The 27,534-nt window shown below is 44.4% G+C and overlaps 1 protein-coding gene across 1 annotated transcript in view; it reads left to right on the top strand.

Annotated features, from left to right (window-relative positions):
- Positions 1–6,964: 6,964 nt before the first annotated feature.
- prox1a (prospero homeobox 1a) overlaps positions 6,965–27,534 on the top strand; it is a 30,478-nt gene continuing 9,908 nt past the window's right edge. The window contains exons 1-6 of the mRNA XM_084574074.1: positions 6,965–7,102; positions 9,700–10,117; positions 10,303–10,920; positions 11,114–12,364; positions 16,165–16,272; positions 23,382–23,576. Of these exons, the coding sequence (XP_084430200.1) occupies positions 9,767–10,117; positions 10,303–10,920; positions 11,114–12,364; positions 16,165–16,272; positions 23,382–23,576 (2,523 nt within the window). The 5' untranslated portion in view covers positions 6,965–7,102; positions 9,700–9,766. The remainder of the gene's footprint in view (positions 7,103–9,699; positions 10,118–10,302; positions 10,921–11,113; positions 12,365–16,164; positions 16,273–23,381; positions 23,577–27,534) is intronic.

The raw sequence follows: 27,534 nt of genomic DNA on the forward strand, positions 1-27,534 counted from the left end.
CTCCACTTGTTTTATTTCTTCTCTCATTTGTTTAGCTTCCTCTCATCCGCGCCGTTTGTTTTCGCTGATCCGTCTTTTTAAGCCGCCCTTTAGCTCCATTTCTCTCTTTTTCCCGGCCACTTTTTCTCCTCTTTCCTCTTCGGTTTCTAAACCCTCTCTATTCTGCTCGCTCCCTTTCTTCCTTTGTTGTCGTCTACGTGTGAAGAGCTGCGATAAATAAAGACAAACACAGCAGTATGTGTTTGTGTGCGCGTTTGAGAGACGGACGCCAGCTCTCTGATAGCATTGTTAGCCTCTCCACCTCTCCTCACTCCACTGCACATGCAGCTACAGGCTTTCTTCCCCCCCCCCTCCATCCACCCAGGACTCCGAGCCAGGAAGGCGGCTTCGGGGCCAAGTCAGGCCAGGACGGAGGCTTCATTGAGGGCGATGCTGCTGGAGGATGAGGACCAGGGATCCAGGCCAAAGCCCCAGACCCAAGACCCTGATCTGGCTTGCCAGGCGGCCCACTAAAGGGCTTTCATGGCTGGGCACGACATCAGGACAAGAGGGGAGGTGGAGGCTGGAGGTCTCAGTAGCAGTAATGGCAATGGCTAGATTAAGACCTTCTCTTAGAATCGGCACAATGGAGAGGGTCTAGAGCAAAGCACACACACACACACACACAAGCACGCACTCATACACACTGCCTCTATTCAGCTTCATCCATGTTTCCCATCAGAGGCAGAGGAGCATGAATAAATACATGAGCAGTGTAGAGCTCCATAGGACTGATAAAAAGAAAACGCACACATGAATTACAGGAACTGAAAGAAAGCATGGTAAATTGAAAAAAAAATGAACAGATGAATAATGTTGATGGTTTTGTACTACAAGTAATTGTGGAGCAAGAAAAAAAAAAAAAAAAAAGCGAGGAGGAGGAATTATGAAAACCCTCCCTGAACTCAGAAAATGGAATAATTAAGAAAAGTTAGCAAAGAGCCAAGTTTGGAAATTAATTGTTAAAAAAATTTTTTTTAAAAAAAACTAACTTTCAGAGGCTTTGGAGGGAGCTGTTGTAGAAGTTGTATCAGGGTTACTGCAGCACAGACAGTTGTGGCGCTGCTGCAATTATTTATGACAACTAAATTAATTCAGACTGCTGCTACTACAACCAACGCCGGTTCTAATCCTGCTCCACATTTTACTCCATTAATTTCAACCAGCAAAATGACCACCACATGCAGCGCTGCGACTATTCTTCTAGGTGTCCAAACTATTACATGTATTGCTAATAATAATTTCCGCACCTCTACTTAATGTTTATCTAACAACTAAGTGGACTAAAGCAAATGTTTGTGAGGTCGCAAAACGAGTGCATGCAAATTTAATTTGCAGACTCTCCATAAAACCCACTGCCTGTGAATATTTGAGTAGAATCAAGGTTTATTTTAAACGTCCACCTGTTTTGATGAGTTAGGCAACATCTTGAGATAGAGGAGATAAAGGAGATAGACTGTAGGTATGGAACATAGACTGTATATAAATATGTATACAGCGCGTCTCCACTTCCTTGCATTGGCCAAACTGACGCTAGTTTCCCGGGGATACAGTCTTGCAAGTTTGGAACCAGAATCTGAGAGTCTGAGAATGAAGCGATGCAGAGCCATGCTATCAGTGACCCGCCCACACTTCGGCCAGACTCACCTGTGTTGTGTTTGATTAATACTGCGCTCAGCTCCACCTCCACCAGTTTCAAAGACATTTTGGATTATACACTTATTTATTTATTTTTTCTATCTATGTGTCTGTCTCTTTATCTCTCTGTTTTTATCTTGTTTGTTGTCGTTGCTATGGACCGCTTATTGTGTGTGGAATAAAGATTTAAAAAAAAAAAAAAAAGCTGTCACGGTCCTATGGGATCGCTTCACGGAGCGTTTAGCATTGTAACTTGTAGTGATCATGATGTCACATCCTGTTTCTATAGCGTCAAATAACTAAAACAAAGCTTAACAGAAAAATGGACACTTGAGTATGGATCAGCATTATATTAACTACCTCAAATGTTAGAAACCATTCTTGAAAAATTATTAGCTGATGTGTATTTTAGTGTTTTAGTTTGGCCCATGCCCCATCCACTAACATGGAGGAGGTGGAACTTACAACCTATACTGCAGCCAGCCACCAGGGGGAGCTCTACATACGTTAGCTTCACTTTTGAGGAGCTGTTCGTTCGCCCATCTTTTTATCCATAATCCAAAATCTGGAAAGGACATAAAGCTCCACCTACTTTGGCGTCTTCATTTTGGTCCGTGTTGCAGTGTTTTCAGTAAAATTAACTGTTATGCTACTGGCTTCAAGTTGCGCAAAAATCGAGACTAGCGTGTTAGCGTAACAATGCTAGCTCATCAGAGCAAAAGTATATATATTAACAGCTTTGGTAGGAGCAATTAAACTAAATATGCAACTTTGGGTGGACTTTCATTATCTGTGGTTGTCTGGGATATAATCTTCTTTCAAGAAACTCTGGTAGCCTTTCTATAACTATTATTTGTGCGAATCCAGTTAAGTCACACATTTTTGTGTTTCTGCTAAAACATTTGAAGACACAATTCAGGTTCTCATGTGACAAAGCACCTACGGCGTCTTGCAGACTTTTGATAGCACCTATATACTTCCCTAATCAGAAGAATCACAAATAAACACAGTATAATTCCACATGTGTTAAGCAACCTCTTCCCACGTTACCCAGATCACTGCACGCATCAATATCCTTTCCTAATTTGGAGCAATTTTGAGTATTTCAATAGATTATTCAATGCACCGTGAGAGTGTCGGGATAAAGGAAGCCAACAAAGAGAGAAGATCATGTGTATCAAAGTTCACAAGAATAAATAAACCCACAAGGACACAGTGCCTGCTCAGTGCAACACACCGTGTGCTGCTTTATTGAGCACTGTTCATTTTTCTTTGTGACAGCTAATGTCCATGGTTTTGGTCACAGAGGAGAGTAGAGGAGCCTGGGTACCTGGTAATGTCTGCAATAAGACCTTTTTACCACCTCTTACCTCTTCACCTATACTATATGGTACTTCTGTAGTCAAAGTGTGTGTTTGCGTGCATGCATGTGTGTGTGTGTGTTTGCGCCAGAGCTCTCAGAAAGGACCCTGGGACCCTCCTCGACAGTGAGAGCTTTTAGCTCTTCTTCGCTAATGTCCTGAATAATGGCATCTTGATGGAGAGAGAGCAGACGAAAAAGGAGAAAGAGAAAAAGGGGGGAGGACAGGGAGAGAGAAAGAGTGCGGAGGGAAGAGGCAGAAAGAGAAACCTCTGCCTCCATGTGTCTTTACCTCCAGCCCCCCATCAGCAGCAGGCCTGTCATTATTCCCTCTCTCTGCCCTTCTATTTTCATTATTCCCCGTTTTTAGTATTTTTTCAGCATGATGATCCAGAGATGCTGCTTGCAAAGAGACACATCTCAGTGTGCGCGCACCTGTCTGTCCACATGTAAGAAGTCCTTCCATGATATCCCAGCCTTTTAGCAAAGTGAATTTTTGATGTCTTTGAGATATTATTTGGAAGAAAAGGCAATACGCTGTTTTAAGCCGCATTAGCTGAAGCCGCAGCAGCAGTCTCTCTAGATGTAACTTTAATGACGGCTCCCATAAAAACTCCCCGTCCACTTAAGTCCAACCAAAAAGTTCAAGGTGTTCTCGACAAAGTTTGAACGGTCTGCACTCAGTGTTTAATATAACAAAACATGACGTCCCCCGGCGCGCGTGACTTCTTCGGGCTACGGTTGAAACAGAAAAGTGGAACAGGAGTAAAACCGTTCGCGACTCAAGATAAGACCGGTTCCTGTTTCGCGCCACAAAGACGTATATATTTGCCGAATCAAAACCTGCGGCGGATGACACAAAAATGACAGTTAGTCTGAGGTCCTGTTCTCACGTCAAATGTCTGATTTAGACACCGATTCGGGGGAAATGCGTCACGTTCACGAGGAAAAGGTTTGGAGAATGATACCCCTCATCTTCTTTTCCCTTTTTGTGGAAAATTACTCTCACAGTGCTAAAGGTGAAGTGGATCATGCTGTTAGACCACAACTTGCACGCACCCATTTCCCTCTTTGGTTAACTCCTATGAAACGAGCAGCGGGCAGTTGATTAAAAGCCTCTCCCGCTCCTGTTTGGGTTGTAAGGTCACGCTGGGATGTGGGTGTTGAGTAAACCGTATAGGGACCGTTCAGGGTGACTGACCGTGACGACCGAAACCCACACGAACACACAAACCCTCGCTCGCTATCCCCCACTTTCTCTTTCCCGCAGTTCAAACTGTTTCCACCTTCTCTGTTTCACAAATCCAAACACACCGGCTCTCTGTGTGTGTGTGTGTGTCTCGTTCATTGAGTAACACTCTCTCTCTCTGTCTCCCACACACAAACACACACACACTGGTGGGGGTCAATGCCACAACAGGCACATAAACTCAGAATGTTAAACATTAATGCAGCTTTATTTATTTTGAGGGTCTGATCATCATATTTTGGTCTTGTGTTGCGTTTAAAGAGCGGCTCTTCTCTTGGGAGAAATATATTTTTAGATTTTTAATTAAAATTTCCATCAGCTTATCTCTCATTTTCAGCTGCAAAACTGTCCCCTCCTCTTTATTGTCATGACTCCCCTCCTATTTTGTCCTCACACTCAGAAAAAAAAAATCAAATATGTATTTTTTTTTCTCCTCCATAGGCTCATTTGCGGTCCTCACTAAACAGCTTCTGTTCCTCCTCCTGCGCGCCTGCATCCAGATTCTCGTGCGTACATGCACGAAGAGAAAACACTAATATGGAAGTTACAAAACTACAAAATGGCATCACCCAGGGCGCCGTCGCTCAAATAGGTCATTGTTGTTTTTTTTTTGTTTTTTTTTTTTGAGGCGCATTGTTGAGTGGAGAAAAAAAAAAAAAAAAAAAAAAAAGGAGGTTCGTGCGCTGCGTTGTGGTGAAGTCCAGTTGCCGTGTCTGTGCCAAATAATTGGGCGAGCGATCGTTGGAAAAGCAGGGCCTGATCGCCCGCACGGAACACACCTCTGTCTCCTCAGGGGGAAATATTTACAATTCACTTTAATATTTCGTGATATTATTATTTTTCTTTCTGTAACATTAAAGCACAAACATTGCTGTAGATTACTTTAAATAATTGCAACAGTCGTTTATTTGCGTGCGTAATTTGGTTAAGAGGAGAGGTTCAGTGGAGTAAAATAATGAAGGAATTCCGTCTTCATTTATTTTTATTTTTTTATTAAATTGACTCGTTCCAAACTAACTGGCTTCTTCTCAATAACTTTAATCAATAGATATAGTTTTTATTTAGAAAATGTTCACGGCGTGGCCCGCACAGACACGAAGCGCGCACTGGCATACCTCCGCATAAATATGTGCGCCGATTTGACATGCCTCTATCCACTTAAGCCCGTCTTTCAAAAACACACACAAATGACTTGTCTAAAACATTAGGCTGTAATAATATTCGCACATTAATTGTTTAGTTTTATTTGTTCCATTTAAAAGAAGAAGACGACCCTTGCTTCGTTCTTTTAAATAATAATAAAAAACATCTTATCAACTTGTTTCGCTTCTGCGTGATTTCTGATTTCACTCGGTTTTAGATCATTTAAATCCTTCTGTCTTTTTTCCATCCCCTCCACTCGAAATAGAAACTCGGGTGATCCTCCACAGTGTAGGAACGTGGCACTAACTCGACATACCGATGGAACTAACACTTACAAATGTACTGATTGGAATCGAAACTCCTTCAGCAGCTAAGAAATAAAAACACGGTGCAGAGTTCACTGCTGGATGTTTTTTTTTTTTCTTAAAAGGCCTTCTCTGCGCCTTTAAATGTCGCTTGAACGCACCAATGTTTGCGTTTTCCTGTGATGTTATTTCACGGAAACAAAGAAGCCAGGCGTCGTGCTGAAGTGCCCTTAAGCAAAACACTGATTCCCTCTCAGCGCCAGGGGTTGTGTGACCTCTGATCTCTGATTAAGAGAGGAGTTTCCCCATCGGGAGGATGAAACTTTTTTTTTTATTTTTAAAAGAAGAGCGGCTCCGGGCAGAGGGGTCGTCTCCGGTTACGCACACGCAGCTGCGTAAAGCTACAGAAAGTTTCTTGGACTGTAACAGTGAATGCAAGGAGGAAAAAGAAAAAGAAACAGATTAAACTGATTAAAAGCAAAGTTTATTGCAATGTTATCATAGAGCAGTCCATGCAGAGCACCTGTGCAAACTGTTGGCGCACTAAAAACTGAATCAGCTGATTAAATCATAGCTGACGTTTAAAAAAAAAATATGTTTTTATTGAATGCTCCAAGTCGGGAAGTTCACATGTTAAATGCACTATTCTAATCTGGCATTTATCACATTTAAAAACACTATCAAACTGTTAAATTGCCTCCATTAAAGTCCAGTTTAAGTTCTCCTAATAATCTGCAGCCTCCACGTAAATGAGAAACTGATTTTCAGTTTACCACTCCGCCTCCTCCTCCGCTCCTCTCTCCTCTTTCTCCTTCCCCGCTCTGGCAGCGCGCCGTTCCCAGCGGCTCCTTATAAATAAAATCCACCCGTCCCCGGTTCCTCCTCCTTATTGGTCAGGCGGCGCCGTTACCTCACTCCGGGGCCGGTGACGCAGCGTCTTCACGTATCCTTCACGCGCTCTCTTCTTGCTTCTTACTGAGAGTCTTGCCCGTGCCCGTGAGGAGAGGGAGGCGAGAGGGGATTCGCGGCGAGCCCAGAGTTGCTGGACGGACCCGGGCGCGCTCGATACTAAACACTTCCCATCCCGGGAGGAGAGCGGCGCACAAGAGCAGACTCTCTCTCCCCGTTCCTCTGTATCTCTCGTGTTGCTCTCTCTCGCGCACACACGCACACTTCTGTATGAGCTCTCTCTCTCTCTCCGTCTCCCTCCTGCACATACACTCACACCGGCGCGCACGCACGCTCTGCATACGTCTCCACTTCTCCGTAGTAAATTACGGCACTGATCTCAACTGCGAGTGCGGATCTGTCTCTCGTGTTCGCCCTTTCTTCGACGGACCGACTTGAGGGGGAATCGCTCGGAGAGAAGTAAGTGCAAAACACTTGTTATTTTATTTAGCACGGTTATTATTCCTGACTCCCGTTGGGGGGGGGTCCGTACTTTAAGCGTGCAGTTTGCGCGTGGTGTTTATTTGGGCGCAAGTAAACTTCCACAGCCTTCGTGGACGCGATCCATCCTCGTCACACATCGCGGATCCAGATGGTTTAGTTCCATCTCGGGACGGTTAACTGAGAACTACTTGCGCGCTGGCTGACTTTCTGTTAGTTCCACGCTGCCCGGGTGACTCCTGGAGCTGAGGGAGGCTGCGTGGAGTAAAATCCCGGATAAAAGTTTGTTTTAAATCTGAAACGAGCTCCTGGTCGCTGCGGTGCTTTATTCTCGCTGTCGGTTTCGTGGGTAGATGGCTCGGATTCACGCACGCACCTGCGTTGGTGTCAGATTTGACGGCAGCTTTTAAACCAGCTGATGATTAAGAAGCAATTTAATAAAAATATTTAGAGTTTTAAAATCATATTTCATGTATTTTGGCATTTAAAGTCAATTAAGAACTCGGCGGATTCTAATTTTCCATTGATGTTTACTCCAAGAAATCAGATTATAGGAACTTTAAGAGAATAAGCAGCTTGTTTAGTTGGAAGTGTTTGCATCCTGTTGCATTGTCGAGTCATTATCTTGGACTAGTTGTTGTTTGGAATACGCCAAACATCTATGTGTCCGCTGTAATGCAGTGCGTAAAAGTGACAGCTTGTGTTTTGCGTCTGGACAGCGGTGCTGTGCGTTAAAAGCGCAGAGAAGTAACGATCCACTGCTTCACTCTACACCTCATCAAGTTCTAATTCACCTTCAGAAACACACACACATGCTATTTGGTTCCTCTATGAGCAGCAAGAAGAAGTTCAAAATATTACCCAAAAAGTCATTTTTACGTGTTTTTCTAATTAGAATTTTAAAACAAAAGGGTGAATATCTTTATCTTCGTGCTCATGTGACAAAGAGAAGTTCATTTTCATGAGTCACCTCACACTCGCACACCTTTTTTAAATGGAGATATGACATTTAGCTATTAATCAGTTACTTCCCATTTCAGTTCTCAATTGCAGAGCAAGTTATTCCTGCTCTTCAAATTCGGATTAAACCAAAAGTTTCGCTTTTGTCAGAAAAACCACACACTCTCACATCTCCTTTCAGCGCTCACCTTTAACAGGAGAAGGCAACTTGTCTGCTGAAGCTCATGAGTGTGTGTTTTTGTGTGACTATGATTCATTATTTCAGATTTTTTTTTTTTTGCTGTAACAGAAACTTCATACTAATAATGCAAACACAGAGCAATGTGTGTATGCACGCATGGACAGTATGTGTGTGTGTGTGTGTGTATCTGGGTCACCGTCCAGCTCCCCAGTGTATGTGTGTGTGTGTTTTTTTTCCTTTTTCTGAACACCTCTCCTTTACAGCAGTGAAACTCACTCATATTCAAACTAACCCTCGTCGCCTGCTTGGACAGTATCTCATTTGCTAATGGAACAAAACAGTGTCTGCTTTGTCGGCCGTTGTTGACGACTGGCTGCCAAAGCATTCGTGTCCTCGGTTTGGTCTCTGTGCGCTTTCAGGATTTCGTCAGAACACCTTTTTACTCCATTAATGTTTTTTTTTTTTTTAAGTGTTTTAATCTTCGGTGATAGCGCTGCTAAAGTGTCGGAGGAAACGCAGCTTTCATTTGTAAATGATTTCCCTAGACTGGACCCTGAAATCACTTGCAAAACAGATGCAAACTTGTAACATGGAAAACGGTGGCTTTTTCGTACATGCGTGTGAAGGCACAAGTGCAAGCAGACGCTGAGCTACAACATTAACCCGTTTAAAAATGTTCCACCGTGTGTTTTTTTTGTATATTTTTCTGTGGATGTCCCTCTTTTCATTCGTAGAATAATGGACAACACACAATACACTGAAAGCTTTGTGCACAGAAAACTTAAGTTCAAATTCTCTGGTTTTATAATACAACATAAAACCTTTCTTTCAAATTTTCAAAGAAGGAAAAAAAAATGAACACAACAAGAGAGGAAATTGTCTTTTTTCCTCCCTTCAGAGTGGAGTGTAATCCACCTGACAATAAGAAAGAAGCCGCCGATTCTTCTCAGCTCCTCACAAGATGCAGAAATCAAGGTTACCCCTCGGGGGACGAGGAGGAAATAGGAAATTATTTTGGTTATTACAGGCAGGTGCCACTTCTCTGTGGGAATATCTCCTTGAACTATTTTAAAGAGTGTGTTTCTTCTCGGAGTGGTTCCCCTTGGCTTTTGGTCAAGAAACGCTTTTTATTTTTTTTGTATTTTGCTCAGTGTGCGATCAATAGAAGCGACTGCCCCCATTTGCCTTTTGCTTCTAAATGCTTTTAGCTGGCTGGAATTTTTAAGGATGGCTCCACAGTAGTGGCTTTTATATTTGTTAATCGTTTTCTTAAAAAGGTAAAACACACATGAAGGTTTTCTATAGAAGAGTTAATTTAATTTAATGCGACCGTGACTTTTGATTGAAACATTTCTTCACATGCTCCGCATTTAGAATCATTTAAATCCAACTGCTAATCAGTAATTTGTGTTTATTTGCATTTGTCGTCGACCAGGTAACGCCTCTCATCCTGCGTGTGTCTGTGAGGACCCCTGGTCATGTCTGCTTAGCTGCCCTGCGTGATGCCTGATCATGACAGCACCACCCTTCTAACCAGACAGACCAAGCGCCGTCGTGTTGACATCGGGGTGAAAAGGACTGTGGGTAGCGCGATATTCAGCCGCGTCAGGGAGACCCTGCTCGAGAGAATGAACCAATCGCACGGCCCCGATCAGGACGGAGACTGCTCGTTAGTCGGTCACGGCCACGGGGGCACTAATGGGGACGGAGAAAAGTCCAACGTCCTGAGGAAGTTGCTGAAGAGGGCCAACTCGTACGAAGACGCCATGATGCCGTTCCCCGGCGCAACAATCATCTCTCAGCTGTTAAAAAATAACATGGGGAAGAATGGAGGGAGTGACTCAGGCTTCCAGGTATACATAAACAGACATGTACAGGTACTGTGAACTCCTAAGTCAATTAATCACTGTCTGATTTCAGGTTTGATAATCAATGAATTATATTTCTAATCAACCAAACAGGTCTTCATTTCTCCTTCATTGATTGTTAAGTTGTTTAATTCATTATTTGTTTTTTTACTTCCTGTCTTTTATCACAGGGGAGTGGAGCTTTGTCCAGCGGAGGCTCTGAGATCCAGGGCGAAGACGCCTGCAGCAACTCCTCCCGTGACCGTGACAGCCCGTCTGACTGCCTGTCTCCGGGGCCTCCTCTCCCACCTCCACCCTCATCCTCCTCCTTCGGGCGGCCACCGCCCCCTTCAAACCTCAACTCCCACGCTCCCCCTCAGCCCCTCCCCCTCTCCTCCTTTGACCTGGACCGACTGTCGGACGAACACCTTCGCGCCAAGCGGGCCCGCGTCGAAAACATCATCCGCGGCATGAGTCACTCTCCGCTGGTCCGGCCCGGCGCCGGCGACCACAACCAAGAAGGCAGCCGCGAGAACGAGAACAGCAGCAGCAGCAACGGCAATGACCACAGAGGAGACGGCAACGGCCACAACGTCAGCGGCCACGGCCGGGGCGACTGCCCTTCTTCTCTCCTGAGCTCTCCGGGCTCGCGGGGCGGAGGGGTTAGCGCCGGGGAGGTTTACAGGGAGAATAAGAGAAAGCAGCGCCTGCCACAGCAGCAGCACAGCTTCACCCAGCTGGTTTGTTCCAGGCAGGAGCAGAGACAGGAAGAGAGAAGGCAGCTCAAACTACAACTGGAAGACATGCAGGTTGGTAGCCTAAATAGAGTTGATGACAGGGAGTGGTCAACGCTGGAGAGTTTCAAGAATTTACCTTGAAATATAAACACAAAAAAACCCCCCAAAAAACACAAAGAAGCCTGGATATTCCCCCTCTACATCTGACTATGATTTCCCTCAGGTACAGAAAACCTACTAAACATTTTCTTTCTCCTTTATTCAGAAACAGCTGCGTCAACTTCAGGAGAAGTTCTACCAGATCTACGACTCAGAGACAGAGGAAGAAGAAGAAAATGGGGAGAGCGGAGGGCCCGACCGAGGCGGAGAAAGAGAGGAGGATGGCAACTTGTCAGAGGACAGCATCCGCTCTGACGGCCTAGAGGAGAGGCACAGAGACAGGGGACGGCACAGTCACGACGATCTGTCTGAGCTGGACCCAGGTCTGTTCCTAGACCGGGCCCGGGCCCTCCTCCGAGAACAGGCCTTGATGGACGGAGAGATGGAGGAGGATGTGGACTGCAGGGAGGAGGAGGAGAGGAACGGAGAAAGGGCGATGAAGAGGAGAGGTGCAGCGGCGGCAGCAGGAGGAGGAGGAGGAGGTGGAGGAGGAGGAGGAGGAGGAAGGCAGCTGGCAGAGACTCTGAAGCAGGAGCTGAACTGCGCCGTGTCGCAGGTTGTCGACACCGTCGTCAAGGGCTTCTCTTCGCCCAAGCAGGCAGTCAGTCACCATCATGGCTGCCACAGCAGCACACCAGCCGCACCCTCCTCTTCCTCCAACTCGTCCTCTTCCTGTCCTCCGCCTTTCTGCCCGCTGCCCTCTCTTACCCCAGACTCGCGCTTTGGTGGCGGCGCCTTAGCTCTCAGCCTGAACGGCGACGGCAGCCCCACCCCTAACTACCACTCCTCTAACCAGAGGTTGCACTGTTTCGGGGACGTAATCGTCCCGAGCCCACTGGATTCATTCGGGGGCTTGAGTGGCAGACTGAGCGGTGTGCCAACGCCCAACGACCAAACAGAGGCACTGCCACTGGTGGTGCGCAAGAGTAACGGCGGCGGGGAGAACACCAACCCATCTCTGCCTCCTCCTCCGCCTCCTCACCACCCCCCTCTCCACCCCTCTCCCCTCACAGCTTCACTCGGGTTTAGCCCTCCATCATTTCGCCACCCGTTCCCTCTTCCCCTTATGGGTTACCCCTTTCATAGTCCCCTGGGGTCACACGGCGGTGGAGCGGGCTACCCCCCAGGGCCTAAGGACCATCATCGGTCCTCCCCCGATTCCATGGACATAACCAGGGAAACTGTTAGCCTCAGAACCAAAATGGCGTCCCTCGGAGGAGGCCATCTTGGTCACCATCACCACAGGCAGAGCTCTCCAAGCCAACATGGGCCAGAGGGTCTGTCGCTGTCCCTCATCAAGTCTGAGTGCGGGGACCTGCAAGACATGTCCGACATATCGCCCTACTCAGGCAGCACCGTATCCTTGCCGCTATAAGGTTTTGTATCTGTGTGCATGTTTCCTCAGTTTAAACTGGCAAAGATTTTATCACTCCGCTCCACAAGAGTCACATTTTTACTCCAGTCAAACACTGAGACATCTTACAGGAAACAGCAGCAGCAGGAGGCAATAGTCACACAAAGTCTTTAGTATCAATTAATCTGCATTAATTGGTTCCTGGCCTAAGCCTGTTGTTTCCTCGATGAGTAGGGAAGATGAAACAGGCGCGCCGGGTCTTGCAAGAGAGGGAAGATTAAACAGGTCGCACGCTGCTCTCTCAAGCTCTTTTAAGTCTATGCAGCAGGTTGTGGTGTTTAAAGGTGCTGAGAAAGGCTAGCGAGCTCCCTCTTCAACACACACACCGGTCCCACTGTCTGAGACACTCTTGTGCTGTTAGGTTCTCTTTCATCACAAAGACTTTGTACATAAACGCTCAAAGGAAATCATATTTCACTTTGTCCGTGTGCATGTGTGTGTTGTCAGTGTGTGGGGTTAAGATCTTGTACATAGGAGCTCAAAGCTAATCATGTTTCAAAGAGCGGGGGAGAGGAACAAGCAAACGTTTGGCCTCATTGATGGCAGCCTTCTAAATGTGTGTGTTTCAGGGTTGTGGGCACACATAAAGAGAAGTGTAATAACTAAAATATACACGTAAGTTTCCTCTTTATCATTTTTCACTAGTTGTCTGCGTCTCATTTTGGAACACTCCTACTCACTTTCATTTGTTGGCCTTCGCTCTCAGTTGCTCGGCAGCTGTGTGTTTTGCTTCCTTTCGCAGCGCGCACGCACACACACCCGAACACACACACACACACACACACACCCTTTCATGGCGTGTGCTTGCGGACAGGTGTTTGCAGGTAGCTGTTTATCTTTTCGCTCCTCACCTTTCATATGGAGAGGGCTTCTCCCGGCATCTACGCACGCACAAACAGGCGCGCGCCCCAGACGCGCACGTTTGAAGAACAAAGTGAAAAGAAAAAGAAGACTTTGAACCTGACAAATAGGAACTCCTTGCAGCTGCGGTGGGGGATTTGATCACAGTGTCATCTTCAAAGCCAATTTATATGTTGCTTTAATTAAAGAAAAAAAAAAAAAAAAACAACACACACACACAGAGGGACAGAAATATTTGACACGTCTCTTGATCCTGTTGAACTGTTTCATAGCAGAATGCTCTCCTATTCATTTAGTGGCAGGACATTAGTATTTCAAAGATTTTTATCATCCTTCAAAACACCTTTTTTTTTAATTATTTTGTAGGTTAAAACAAAATAGTTACGTATCATCATATTTTATTGTAGCACTTTTATTAGAAATATCTCTTTTCCTTTAAGAATTATTAAGATATACAGCTGTCAACCAATCAGTTATAGTCCACGGACAAAAAAGAATTAACAATTCTGTTAATTAAGTTTAAGCTATTCATCAAAAACCTTTTCAAATATTACTCAAGAGATTAATAGTTGTACCTCTGACTATTAAAATATCCAAGCGACATGTACGTTTGTGTTGGTTCGCGTACCTGAATCATCCTCAGGCTTTCAGATTAAACCAATACTGATGAATCTATAACACATAGTACAACACTGTTAAGGTGCCTTCCTGGTGTTAACTACATGCCAGACATCACTGTTCATTTCTCAAAAAGGCCACATTTAGTATTAGCCCTGCTGTTTTCTGTCCTGTTAGTTTAACTCTCTATCTTAAGGGATCTTTTTGTTTTTTTTAAAAGGCGTCTCTAGTTGAAGCAGCATGTTTGTGTGATTTACACGATGGGCATAAAATGGCGATCAGACTGTTGGTGGCTTTAAGGCTTTAAGAAAGCTGAGCAGTGTTTTGCACCAATGATAGTTCACCTGAAAGGATCTCACCCCCCTCCCGACACACACACACACACACACACACACACACACCCGTCTCTCTCTCTCTCAGGTCTGTGTATCTTTAATCCTTTGTACAGAGCTGAGCAGATGTCCTCCATTCATTTATGAATTTATCCCCCCTCCCTCTCTTCTCCACCCAATCCACCCCACACCCCTCCCATTCACACACAAACACACACACACACACACACACACCTGGTAACAAGGTCAAGTTACAGCTGATACAGTGAGCCCTGCACAAAAACCCTCACACGCACACTGGGATGCACACACACCAACAGGAGAGGAGGAAGGGAAAGAAAAAGGACATCACCAGTTGCATTGTTTATTCACCGACTCACTTTCGCTATTATTACACACATCGCTTGATGTGTATTCATTATGATGTTGCTTCACGCTATTTACTGTTTGCTGGGGTGTTTAGAGCCGCAGAAAACAAGGCCGCAAAAAGACGAGCGCACACAAATAGTGACAGGTTGGTATGAATGTTAACGAAGCGATGGTGTTGTTGTCTGGTGACCTGACGTATCTGCTGCTAAGTGAATGATGGATGATGGAGAGTGCGACTCACCTCCAGCTTCAGTGATGGAGACGAAGTGGACATGTTGTCGCTTGTTGTCAATCGTACATTTAAACTTCAGGATGAAAGCGGAAAATTACGTTTTTTGAGAAGGCATTTGCACTTACTAAACGCGGAGCTAAAACTTAAAATCTTTCCTCTGCTTCCTATCCTGAGGCCGTTCCTTTCTATCTCTCTTTCCCCAATTGGTGATGCTCCTCTCTCCCTCTTTCCAGACATATAGAGCCCCTGGGGGTTTACTTTATGTGTGTGTGTGTGTGTGTGTGTGTGTGTGTTTCTCTTTGTGCTAATTGACCTTGCAGGGGGTTCCATTGATTGCCTCATCTTCTCTGATAGATTATAGGCCTGTTAATGTGGTGAGGAAATGGCAGCGTGGTGGGGCACAGCTGTTGTCACACACACACACACACACGCATACACACACTCTGTCGGACACACGCTCTCTTGGCACCCCTGCAACCAGGGCCTCCGCAATTATTATTTTCGTTGTTGAGACAGTGGGAGAGGCAGACTCGGCCAGATGCAGGAGTGATTTTGGGATTTGGTCAGAAGCCAGCAGGTGCTAGTGTTTGCTTTTTGCTCTTGGTGTAAGGTGCAGCGCCCAGCCCTCAACTTAAATCCACTTATTGTAGCTCAGAATGTGGGTGGTGTTTACTAGCCACTCCCCACTGACATGTGGGATTATTTTAAATGGCGTCCCATTTGTGAATGAAGCTGCAAGTTTCCTTATTATAAACCTAAAGGGCATACACACTAGAATGGACTAGTGGCAATGTGGTGATCATCTGAGAGACTTTGAGGCAATGGCCAATGGAAGCAGCCGATACAGTTGATTGACATCAGATGAAAACATCCATGCTGATAGTGGGCTTTGAGCATCAGATGAAGCAATGGCATTGATGGCAATATTTTCTTTACATGTAGAGAGCGTACGCAGCAAGAAGAGCTAGCTCCGTCCAGACAGTAGAAATATTTTTAAAGAAACATTATGTTACCTAGACAACCGGAGTCTGGAACTTCCACTAGAGACCAACAAAGCAATGGACGTTGAGCGAATTGCTTCATATGTGGACGAGGATTAAGACAGTTCATAGGGATAAATTAGAAAGAGCTCAGTACTGCACCCACTCATTTGGTTCCACAAACAGTTGAGTGAAGTGACTTCTCAAACCTGTTTATTCCAGCATGTAATAACTGAGAAAATGTTGCTTGACAAATGAAGCTGATAATAACGTGAACTGATTCGGTGGAAATTTCCCTCCGCTGTGTCAAAAGGTTTTTGCTCGCTGGCTCCTTAACGTCTTATCACTCAGATTCAGGAGGGCTTGTCTCCCAACCACCTGAAAAAAGCCAAGCTGATGTTCTTCTACACCCGCTACCCTTCCTCCAACATGCTCAAAATGTACTTCTCTGACGTCAAGGTAAGACCTCTTAGTTCACTTTTATCCTTCATCCCTTTGTCCTTTTTTTAATGTGACTTTTCAGTTTTTGAATTTGATTGAATTGTATAAAAAATATTGGCAAGGGTTTAAAGTGAATAAACTCAATGCAGGCACACACACCTCCACAGTGAACAAAAGAAAGGTTTAAAAGTGCAGGTTTTACGTAAATTGATGAAAATCTAGATACAGAAGAGGCCAGGTTTGCGTTTTAATTGTGCCTTTGTAGATGAAATCCTTAATGAAAGGATTAAGGAGACACAAGAGCATGAAAAAGTTATTATACCATGATGTCAAAAGGACAAGCTATATGAGAAACACTGGAGTCAATACAACAATATCATTAGAGTCAGACCTCAAGAATCACATGAGTGACATTTTCATGGACAGATGGGATAGATGAACTGTTGAGTTTGGTTACAATTATTGACAATTATTGCTTTCTGATGGAACTTTCACTATTTTGTTGTCTGATATTAATCTATTTTGTTCATTAGATTGTATATTTGTGTCTTTACGTGTGTGTGTGTGTGTGTGTTTTGTGTTGAGACCCTACAGCACAGATGGGTGCTCCAGTCTGTCACGTCTTTGTAGCATAATTAGAGTTTCTGGCCTTAATCGGCCCGGGGTTGGAAGAGGGGGAGTGATAACGCCCACTTTCCCTCTCTCCCTCTCTCACACACACACACAGACACACACACACACACACACCAGAACTTAAACGATTATCTTCCAGTCACCCAAAACACATGGGTATACATTGCCGCTTTCACTCTCACTCTCACTAATATGAAAAGAGAAGCTGAACTTTTCTTGAAACATCCTTATGATGCATGAAGGGGTACACAAGGACAAATAAAGATATATATATATATATATAAAGATAAAGTTAATACATTCAGATGAATTAAATGGCATGAATGACAGGCAAGGAAAAAGTTACAGATAAAAAAAAAGAGAAAAAGAGATTATAAAAGTGCGTGCTGGACGGTTTTGAGAAAATGACGGAGTGGACTCACGCAGGGGAGGGGATGACAACAGAACAACAGCTTTAAAACAAAGGCGCTGATTGTTTTGTGTTTACAGGCTGCTACGTGTTTTTGCAAAGGAGCATACGGCTCCTCGACAGATTCAGGACGCTGTATTCAAATGAGCAGCCACACACACCGACACACACACACACACACACACACACCCACCCACCAGCTGCCCTTTGGCTCATATCTGTGGTGACCACTTCCTCGTGGCAGTGCCACATCCTCATCGGCTGCCATGGCAACAAGGGTCGCCGGGACACCGGGTTGCTAGGCAAACACAAGGTTGCTAAGCCTACCTGCCCCTAGTACGTGCGAGTACGGTTTGTCATTAACTAGGAGTCCACAAAGTGATAAAAATCTACTGTTCCGAAAAAATAAGAGCAGAAAATTCAAAACTTTTTTAATCTCCCTAGATATTCCTCTTCACCAAATCATTTGAGACTGGTTTGAATGATGAAGGGTTAAAAACATAACTTGAAGCTCTTCTTTATCAACAAGTATGAATGAAGATTATCAAACTGCTGAATCTGAAGGTGAATAGCAACTAGCTACATGAGATAATGAACTATTGTCCCAAGCTCTCTGATTTTAAAGGGTCTCATCAGCTTTCAGAATAGAAAACTATTTAAAACTGTTATGTGCTGACATTGTTATTATTCTGTAATCAGCTTAGGTTATCATTTCAATTATCTCAGTAATATGCTTAATATTTATGTGGCCAAATCAAGTGTGGCTTTGGAGTTTAATTTGGAAAATGAATGAATTGAATTAATGAGTTAATGCCCAACTTACGAGTTTATCTTTCGGAGATTGATATTAGCTTTCAGAATTAATCTAGCCGCCAATCTGTGGGTTTATCTCCAAACTGATATTCAATTAATCTCCGCAATCTCAACAAACATGGATTTAGATTAGGAGATGTTTGCAGTGCTTTGGCCTGCGACTTGGCTCAGCAGATGGACACTGTTACAGCCTCGGTGTGTAACTGCAGGCAGAGCCGTGAGCAGTGGGGTTTATTGGAATGGAGAGATTGTTCTGTTGGAATTTACTGCGTGCTGTGGGAAAATGTCGTGTTATGTTGTGTTTTCAGTCCTCATTTAGCGTGTAAGCTAAATACTTTAACCACTACCTCTGGAAGAACCAGCCTGTCCCAATACTTCCTCACTGTATGGTACACCAAACATTTAGTCCCAGCAAGCGGCGTAAAAACAGTAATTGTGATTTATATAAAGCATAATCTCCCCAAAACAGCTGGATTGTTCTGATATTCAAACAGTGATAGCTTTTGCATTGATCAGGGACTAGTTTCAGACGTGGAAGAATACATATATTTGATGTTTTAGTGGGGCACAGTGAAAATAGATGGTTGCCTTGCTGTCGACTGAAGCTCTTCATCTAACAGCTCAATGTCGCTGCTCCTTCTAGATTTCAATCCAGTCTGCTGTTGTAGAGCCAACTCTCTGACAAACACACTACATTTCCTGTTACTACTTGTGTTTTGGCAGCTATATGTTAGTAATATGAAGCTGCATGAATAGGAAATGTTCAGTTTGCATTGGTAGCAATCCCTTAAACCATTGGCTATCCATTCTTCATATCCATCCACATATCTGTTTATAGAAATCCCTTTAATAGTGACTTAATATATGCACAATAGCGCAGTATTTTCATTACTGGACCATATGCAGCGTCTTAAAGACTGAACAAACATGTCAGGCAGCGCAACAGCGTGGCCCACAGATGAGTTTTAAACAGTTCTTAGACAACAATGGAGCCCTGTGGAACAGAGGAATACGAGGTATCAGGCTTTGGCTACACAGACAATTCATGGGATTTGTTGACAATAAGAAGCATGTATCTACAGCCTTATCCCAAGAAATGATGGTTCCTTATTATGCATATGTTATGCAAATAAAGGTTTATAGTCAAATTTAGTTTTAATTGAGTCATAATCCCAATTAATCCATCATATTTTTTTCAGTGGGAGGAGATATTGCTTTGCTTAATAAAAAATGAATCATGGATAATCCTATTTGTGATGAGTGAGGCTGTTCTTTTCAAGGCTTTGCTAATATAGATATATATGTGTGTGTGTGTGTGTGTGTGATGAAGACAGTGACAGAGCGAGCACCCTGTTGCCGTCCATGCATGTGTGTGTCCCGTTTCATTGTCCCGTCGCATTCATTACCTTCATCATTACCATATTTCCAAAATCCGGGTCAGTGTCTCTTTCTCTTTTTCTTTCTCTCACCCTCTTACTGCTGCCACCCAGCACCCTCACCCGCCCCTCCTTCCCCGGGAACAATAAGTAGCATGTGTTAGAAGGATCAGGCAGATTCACTGTAAGGGAATTAGGGCCCTGAATGGTTTCCCCTAATTGGACTTGAATGGACTTTGTCTATGGGAAACTGGTTCTTAAAGATGAGCCTCTTACGCACAATAGCCTCCTCGCTCGTTGTGGGAAGTGGGTTGAGCTGACAACTGTTTTAGGCGCAGATGAGCGAGCACACACACACGCATGCACACACGGGATCTTAATTGCGCAGTGAAACCTCTTGCCTTCTGACCAGACAATCATATCATAATATATGTTAGCATGAGACGCTGAGGCCGCTGCCGTCTCGTCTTGAGAGAGAGTCAGTGAGAGTAATTAAGACCTCGTTAAGACTGGAGGAGGATTAATTAGACGCTCGCTGGCTCGGGGAGCTGCTTTCTAACTTGCGCGCACTCTCGCGAGCGAGTTCCCTGCCAGCCGAGGGTTTTTACATACACGCCAACTCTCCCTCTCTCTCTCTCTCTCTCTCTCGCACACACACGCACAGAAGCAGTGACACATTTATCAGCGAGAGCCCTGAACACTCTTGCCTTGAGAGGCTGAGATGACATCTCGATGTCGCCGTCTCAGCAGGAATCAATTAGCATCCGATGCGCCTTTCAACTGTCTTGTCAGTTAGTTACACAATGACTTAAACAGCCAATTTGGTGACGTCAGGATGCGAACAGCTCGTCTACTGATACTGATTTATCTGAACTTCGGCAATTAGCATGTTAGGAGAATGTTAGCGCTATACAGCGTCTAGTAAAGGACAAATTAACTAATTTGAAAAAGTTACTTCAACTGCTATTCTTTCGGGATCCACAGGAAAACCTTGAGCGCAAAAACTCATAGATTTCTGTCGATTGTGCACATTCACGCTGTCCTCTATAAAATTTGCCGAGCTACGACAAATCTGGTTCTTAAAGGATGTGTGTGTTTGCCCTTCCAACGTGGCCTGGGGGAGGCTGACAACACCCACCGTCAAGGAAAAGGAGAGGGGGGGGGGGGGGGGGGGAGTCAGACCACAGTGACACTTTCTCTGACACTCTCTCGTTCCCCCCTTTTTGTTGTAAACAGAAAATGGCATTCCTCAAACTCAGCGTTTTACCCCCCCTCAACCTCCATTCTCTGTCTTTTGTCTCTCGCCTCTTGTTTTTTTTTTTTTTTTTTTTTTTGGTTTGTGCTGATTGTGATGAGCTGGACGGGACAGTGGGTGGCTGAGAGGGCAGGTGGTGGGTGAAAACTGGGTGTTTGTGTCGGTGCTGGTGATATTCGGTTCTCTTTGGCTAAATCTAATTGAATTAGCTGTTGGAAAGTCGAGGGGTAAATGTGGTATAGCCACTAGCGGTTATACGCAGTAATTTATAAATTCATTTGAATAGATAGCTGATTAGTTTGATGAATTGCAATCAACACTGATGATAATAGTCATTTAATTAACTCAAGTTAGCCTCGAAGACAGAGGTCTTCAACAGGGGGTCCGCGGCCCCTAAGGGGTCCACGGCGGTACTACACAGGGGTCGCATTTTTTTTTTTTTTGCCATGAATTTAAATGTCTTTAAATACACAAATACAAAAGTAGGGGGTTCCTGCTCCATCTCTCCATCAGTTTGGGGGTCCTTGGCCTGGAAAATGTTGAAAACCCCTGCTCTAAGACAATGTCACAGTCGTATTTAACTCAATATGTGTCCCAGTGGCCAACTTTGGTACTGCAATAAAAAAGTCCACTACGCCACAGAAAGAATTTTAATTTGCAAAAACCCATTTAAAATATACCAATTTAATCAATTTTAGAATTAGAAATATTTTCCAGAGCTAACAAAATCAATATTTCCATTTTTTTTTTTACTTTTCTTTGAAGCGATATTTCTTATATTAATAAAATGAAATACCTTCGAGGACCTGTGCATTTGCCCCATTTATGATTAGATCTAAATGACGATCAAATATTGTCAATGTTAAGTTTACAGAGTGTGTTTGTGGCATCATGGAACAATTTTCCGAGCGATAAGTTTAAGGGATCTGTATCTTATATCCACCGACTCATATCTTCTGACTTCTTTGCTAAAACTGAAAGTTCCCATTCCCAGTATTTTGTGCCTATTTTTGTGGTGCTACATACTTGGATTTTTCCTCTTAATTCAGTGTGTTATGTTGTGTTAATTGCTGAGTTACCAAGTTCCTTTCGTGCAGCTCTTTTGTGGGTCAAAACCCCCTCCGCCACCATCAGCACACACACACAAACACACTTTTTCCCCTCCTGTCACAATGCTTTGCAGAAGCAACCCCTCTCCTGCGCACACACAAACACACACCCCTCCAATTATGCTCCATTATGTCACCCCCTCCGACCGCTCCTGAAAAAATATCTCTTTCCCTCTCGGTCATCCTCTGCTCGCCCCTCTCTCTCTCCCCCTCTCTCCCTCTCTCTCTCTGTGCATTCCTTTTTCCATTCCTCACACCATTCATCTCTCTCTCACCGTCTGTCTTTCTTCCCCCCTATCTCGCTCGCTCATCCCTTGTTCCTGTGAGACAGTGTCTTGTAACAATACCGAGCTTAATCTCCGTGTCAAAGCCGTTTTTCCCCTCCACCGAACACACACACACACAGAGAACACTTTCACTGGGCTGTCGCTGTGGTTCTTTTTCCTGCGTGTTTTGTTTCGCAAAAGGGCATGTAAATACCACACACACAAATACGGAGCGCGTATAGTCGAGAAATTACACCAGATAGTGCGATTTCTTTACAACCAGAAGTGATCGAATGCTTATTAAAGTATTCTTAGGCTTCAGTATAACTTTTTAGTTGCACTTGACACTTTTGTAACTGCTTCCTTTAGTCCTACCCTACATTTTATTAACAACACAAAAACAAGACAATAAAGTACAAAATTGTGTATTTAATTAGAGTTGTTTCCAGATTTTTATATATTTTTTTTGTTACCATTACTTTTGAAACAAGTTCAGTCAGTCAGAAATCTGTGTGAATCTTAGCAGACATGTTTTTACAGTGCAGCGTTAGCCTGCGGGGCAGGAACAGGGCTTGACAAGTTGTTTTAATGTTGCTCAGCTCGAAAGCGCATGATGGCATCACCACAAGATAATATTTGAGGCACTTTTGTTTGATTTAGAAGGTTTCCAGAGAGTGTTTTTGGTTTTCAATGAGGACCCTCAAGGTGTAGGGAGTGCTTTAGTGGATAATGAGGTGGGTTTTTAACTGTCTGTGTTTGCCAGCTAAATGGAGGAATGCATTTTCCTACAAACAAGACAATACAAGATTAGATTTTAAAATGCCTATTGATTATTTAGTTTTCAATTTTGAAGTGCACCCACCTCACAGGTAAAAATACTTCTTTATAGCGTCAGTTCATGCTTGGATGCTGTGCTATAATCCTGGCTTGAGCACACGGAGACGGAGGCCCAGTTCAAGGCAAATCTGACAATATCATGCAAATAAGTATGAAAGCAAACATCAGGCTGCCGAACCACATAGGAAGCAACATTCAGCTGGAAATCTATGGCCTCACAGTGAAATTAAAATCAGTTTTTAAGACGTGTTATTGCATAAATCCAATCCTAATCCAATCAGCGGCAGTGTTTGCTGTCACAGAAAAAGAACATGGACATCTTCCGTGGGTCATTAAACTATTGGAGTATTGAAGTTTTTATTAGCTGGTGAGTCTTTCCCTGAAATGTCATTTGACACGTGTTGTTTTGTCCATGTTCTTCTGTTGAAGTTCAATCGCTGCATCACCTCCCAGCTGATCAAGTGGTTCAGCAACTTCAGGGAGTTCTACTACATCCAGATGGAGAAGTTCGCCCGGCAGTCCATCAACGAGGGGGTGACCGCTGCTGAGGAGCTGACGGTGGGCCGGGACGCCGAACTCTTCAGGGCGCTCAACATGCACTACAACAAGGCCAATGACTTTGAGGTAAGCCGGGGTGTTATTTTATTTTGTGGAAATTTATTTAAATGTAAATTAAAACTCTGGTAATTTTTTTACAACTGACTTCAGCACGACTCGAACGCGCTCACACACAAACGTCCTCTACCAAGTCAGCTGTTCAGAGCGCAACAGTCACCTCACGATTCTGCTGAGGTGTGGATGTCGCAGTATGTGTGTGTGTGTGTGTTTGTGTGTGTGTGTGTGTGTGTGTGTGTGTGTTCGATGAGGCGAAAGAGGACGCCGCTCGAGGCGCGGGTGTCCTTGTCAAAGCGATTTGCAGAAGTCACATTCTCTCCCTCACTTTTTCTCTCCCAATATTGGTCTAAGGGGACCTGAGGGCCCTTAAACTATCCGACATAACATCAGCACCATTTAGATGTCCATTAGCGCACAGCTCCTCGCTGACACACACACACACATTTTTTTATTTATTTTTTTGCTTAGGGAGACAAATGTTAAAGCTTAAACGCAGAAAGATTTGCAGACAGGACAAACCCACACGCTCACACACAGACTTCAAGGTATCTAAGTGTCCTATTTAGAGGAGTGCTTTGCATACTTTGCATAACAAGAGTCAGGTAGCTTTTCACAGGTGTGTATGTAAAGAGCATGTACAGGAAACAGACACACACATGCAAATAATTTATGTGTGTGTTTATTTTGGCTGGTCCTCGGGGGGGGGGGGGGGGGGGGGTTATTTATAGGGACGGGGTTAAAGGTTCAATAGGGATCGGGAGTAGAAGAGGCATGGCTGCGTTTGGCACATTGGAGCATTCAAACTATGACTTGGGTTCAATTAAAGATATAAACGCTAACCAGTTTTAGTTGGTACCTTTTCTAATGGTTTCAGTCCATGTCTGTGCTGTATGGAAATCAACTTGGAGACACTTGATACCCAAAACTGAGATAGGCAAAACCACCCAACAGTAAACAATTAGGATCTTGTACTTTTTTGCGTATTTGGAAGGTTGCATATTGGTGCATTTGTTGACAGGTATGGCAACATGAATGACTGTACTTGTGATGTAATCTACGTCTACATTTAGCAGTCTGTCAGCAGCATTTCTCCACTGCAAACGCGGCAGCTAGCCGGTGGATCGGCTGGTCAGACGCTGTTAAAATCACTTTGCTAAGTGCACGACTTGCTCGCCGCGTTTAATTTGAAACAACACCGTCCGAATTCACAGTGTCCACTGCACTGCATGGAAGTTTACTTAAGGGAAAGCTAGAAATTTGCGTTGCCCGTGTCCAGTAAATGTTTTTTTTCTCATGGATCTGATTTACCTAAACTCGACTCCAAACTGGATTCATTTGATTATCACGGACGCAAACCTAATACGCAATGCAAAAAAGAAACAATCCCTGACTCATGACTCATGAAGACAAATGGAAACTAACAGCTGTTTAAAAAGTAGAAAAGGAATACACTTGAAAAGATTCGCTGGTAAAATGCTGATAATTACTTGTTTGCAAAGGTGCGCATACACTTTCTTCCCCTACTTTGTCCCCTCTCCTTCTCTCACTTCACCTCGCCTCCCTCCTTCCTTTCATTTGTCCACCCTGAGGGAACATTACTGGCTAGGGACTCTCTCTCTCTCTCTCTCCTTCTCTCCCTCTCTCTCCCTCTGTCAAACTCAGAGGCGTGAAACTGGAACCACGGCCGATTCAGCAAGTCTCCCGACGTACACACACACACACGCGCGCGCAGAAGTCTTCTCCTTTTGCCAAATTTAGCATCATCAGAGTTCCACCTTGGTTTGTCCCCCATCACACCTCCCTCCGTCCCCTCCCCCCCGTCCCCTCTCCTCGCCTTCCTCCTCTTTCCTTGCTCCCTCTCCTTCCTCCCCCTCTTCCTGCTGAACGTGTCCTCTACCGATACGCGCCTCTCTTCGTCACTTCCTCTCCTCCTTCGTATCCTTCTTTCATTCCTCTCTTTATTGCAGCTTTTTTTTTCTCCTTTCCTATTGTCCTCACCTCTCCTTTGCTTTTTTTCTTCCCCACCAAATCATCTCCAGCGGTCTAGCCAGATTACGTGGCGGCGAAGTTAAAGTCTTCTAAGCTGCGACAGCTTTAGAGAAAGTGTGTCATTAGCAAACATACACATTTTAAGTAGTTGCCGCTGTGGAAAGGTGAGTTTGTGTACGCGCGCTCCCGAAGTTGGCGTAAACAGGCCTCGGTAATTAAAGCAGCTTCATTAATTACCTCCTCCTCCCGCCTCTCCAGCCACATTCTTTCAACTCTTCTTTCTTGTTTACCTCTCTCTCTCTCTCTCCATCCTTACAGTCTCTCCCTCTCTCCTCCTTCCCCCTCCGAAACAATTTTGTGCTAATTGCAGCTCTGCCCACTAACTAATGAGGAAGGCAAAAGAAAGGAAGGAGGCTGGAGAAAGGGAAAGGAAACTGGGGGTATTCACATCTTCAAATAAAAAAAAGTGGAAAAACAAAAAGAGACAGAGAGACATTTTCTCTGCCAGGACACTCGGGGGAAAGGTGTCAGCATCCACCTTCTGCCAAGAGGGAGAGAAATGTTTCCTCTTTCTTTTCTTTTTTACACCGAGAACAGATTGACAAGTTGTTGGTTAAGTCTGCCAGCAGCTCTGGGCATGGCACGCCTAACTTGCCGGAGAGTGTTTCTGTTAAACTCTCAACCGAAAACTGTAAATATGGAAGAATGGAGGCTTGGAGCGTGGCCATATTTCGGTGCGCGCGTGCGTGTGCGTGCGCGCGCGCTGGGCGAGGAGGGACAATGAGACATTTTTATGAAGCCTTCTAGAGGACGTTCTCATCTTTCCAGTTCAAGGATCCTCGCTGGCTCTGTCAGCACCGAACGCCGGCACAGCTGCGCCTCACACACACACACACACACATACGTTCACACACAGATACTCATTTGTGTTTGTCTGAAAGAGCAGAGATACCCTCCCTTGAAGGGTGGGTGTGGTTGCTACCAAAATCTGCCCTTTGACTTTGAGCGACGCACACACACACACACACACATACACATACACCTGCAGGCCACAGAGTGGTCACACACTCACATTTCAGGGCTATCTGGTTTCATAAGCTGTGCACTTCATGAAAGGCTAAACTCCTCATGTCTTTCTCCGCCGTTTTAGATTCTTTGTCATCCTTTCGCTCTCCTTATTCATCAATTCACTCATCTTTTCCGCTTCCTCTTCATGTGAGTCCATTGAAAACGGCGGCCTGAGTGCGACTCCCAGGAATCGATTGTGAAAGTGGGATTTCTATCTCTTCTCATAGGAAAAAAAAAGGACATCGGTGAAGGGCTTATTCTAATAATCCTAATCGTTAATCTGAATAGGATATCCTGTTTTTGTAATGTTGTTATGAATCAATACAGGCAAAAGCATTTGTCTATATTTCTGCCCATTACCGTTAAGTTTGTAGATCTTTTTTTTTTTTTTTTTCTCCGTGTTTCTGTTGTCCTCACCTCTTTTAGTCGTAACCTACCCAGAAGGCGCACACACACACAGACACACACACACACCTTGAGTAATGGATCAGCCTTTTGAGAAGAGGTGAATTTCAAAGACTACACCTCCTGGACTGCTTTCTTTTAAAACCCTCTTCCTCCAGCCTCATTCAGAATTTAGACTTTGGTTTATGTGATGTCACCTGAACTTGCCGTTTTGTGTATTTTAGTCACTTCTGTTTCTCTTCTCATGCACTGATTTCGCTAAAGTGATAAGCGTATAAGCGTAATGTCTCCCTCCAATCCGTTCCGCTGCTGGTTAAACATGCTGAATCGTCTGAAAGTCAACCTGCGGGGGTCTGGCTAGTCGGGGCGCATCTCAAAAAAGTAGGGCCGCAGACGCTCACCGGTGCGTGACACTGGCGAACGGCTGACTTGACGTCTGTGTCACGTCCTTTGAGCTACAGATTTATCTTACTAAATACATTTCTGAGTACGTGGGCGGATGGGT

The sequence above is a fragment of the Chelon labrosus genome (assembly GCF_963514085.1).
Source record: "Chelon labrosus genome assembly, chromosome: 24".
NCBI classification, from domain to species: domain Eukaryota; kingdom Metazoa; phylum Chordata; class Actinopteri; order Mugiliformes; family Mugilidae; genus Chelon; species Chelon labrosus.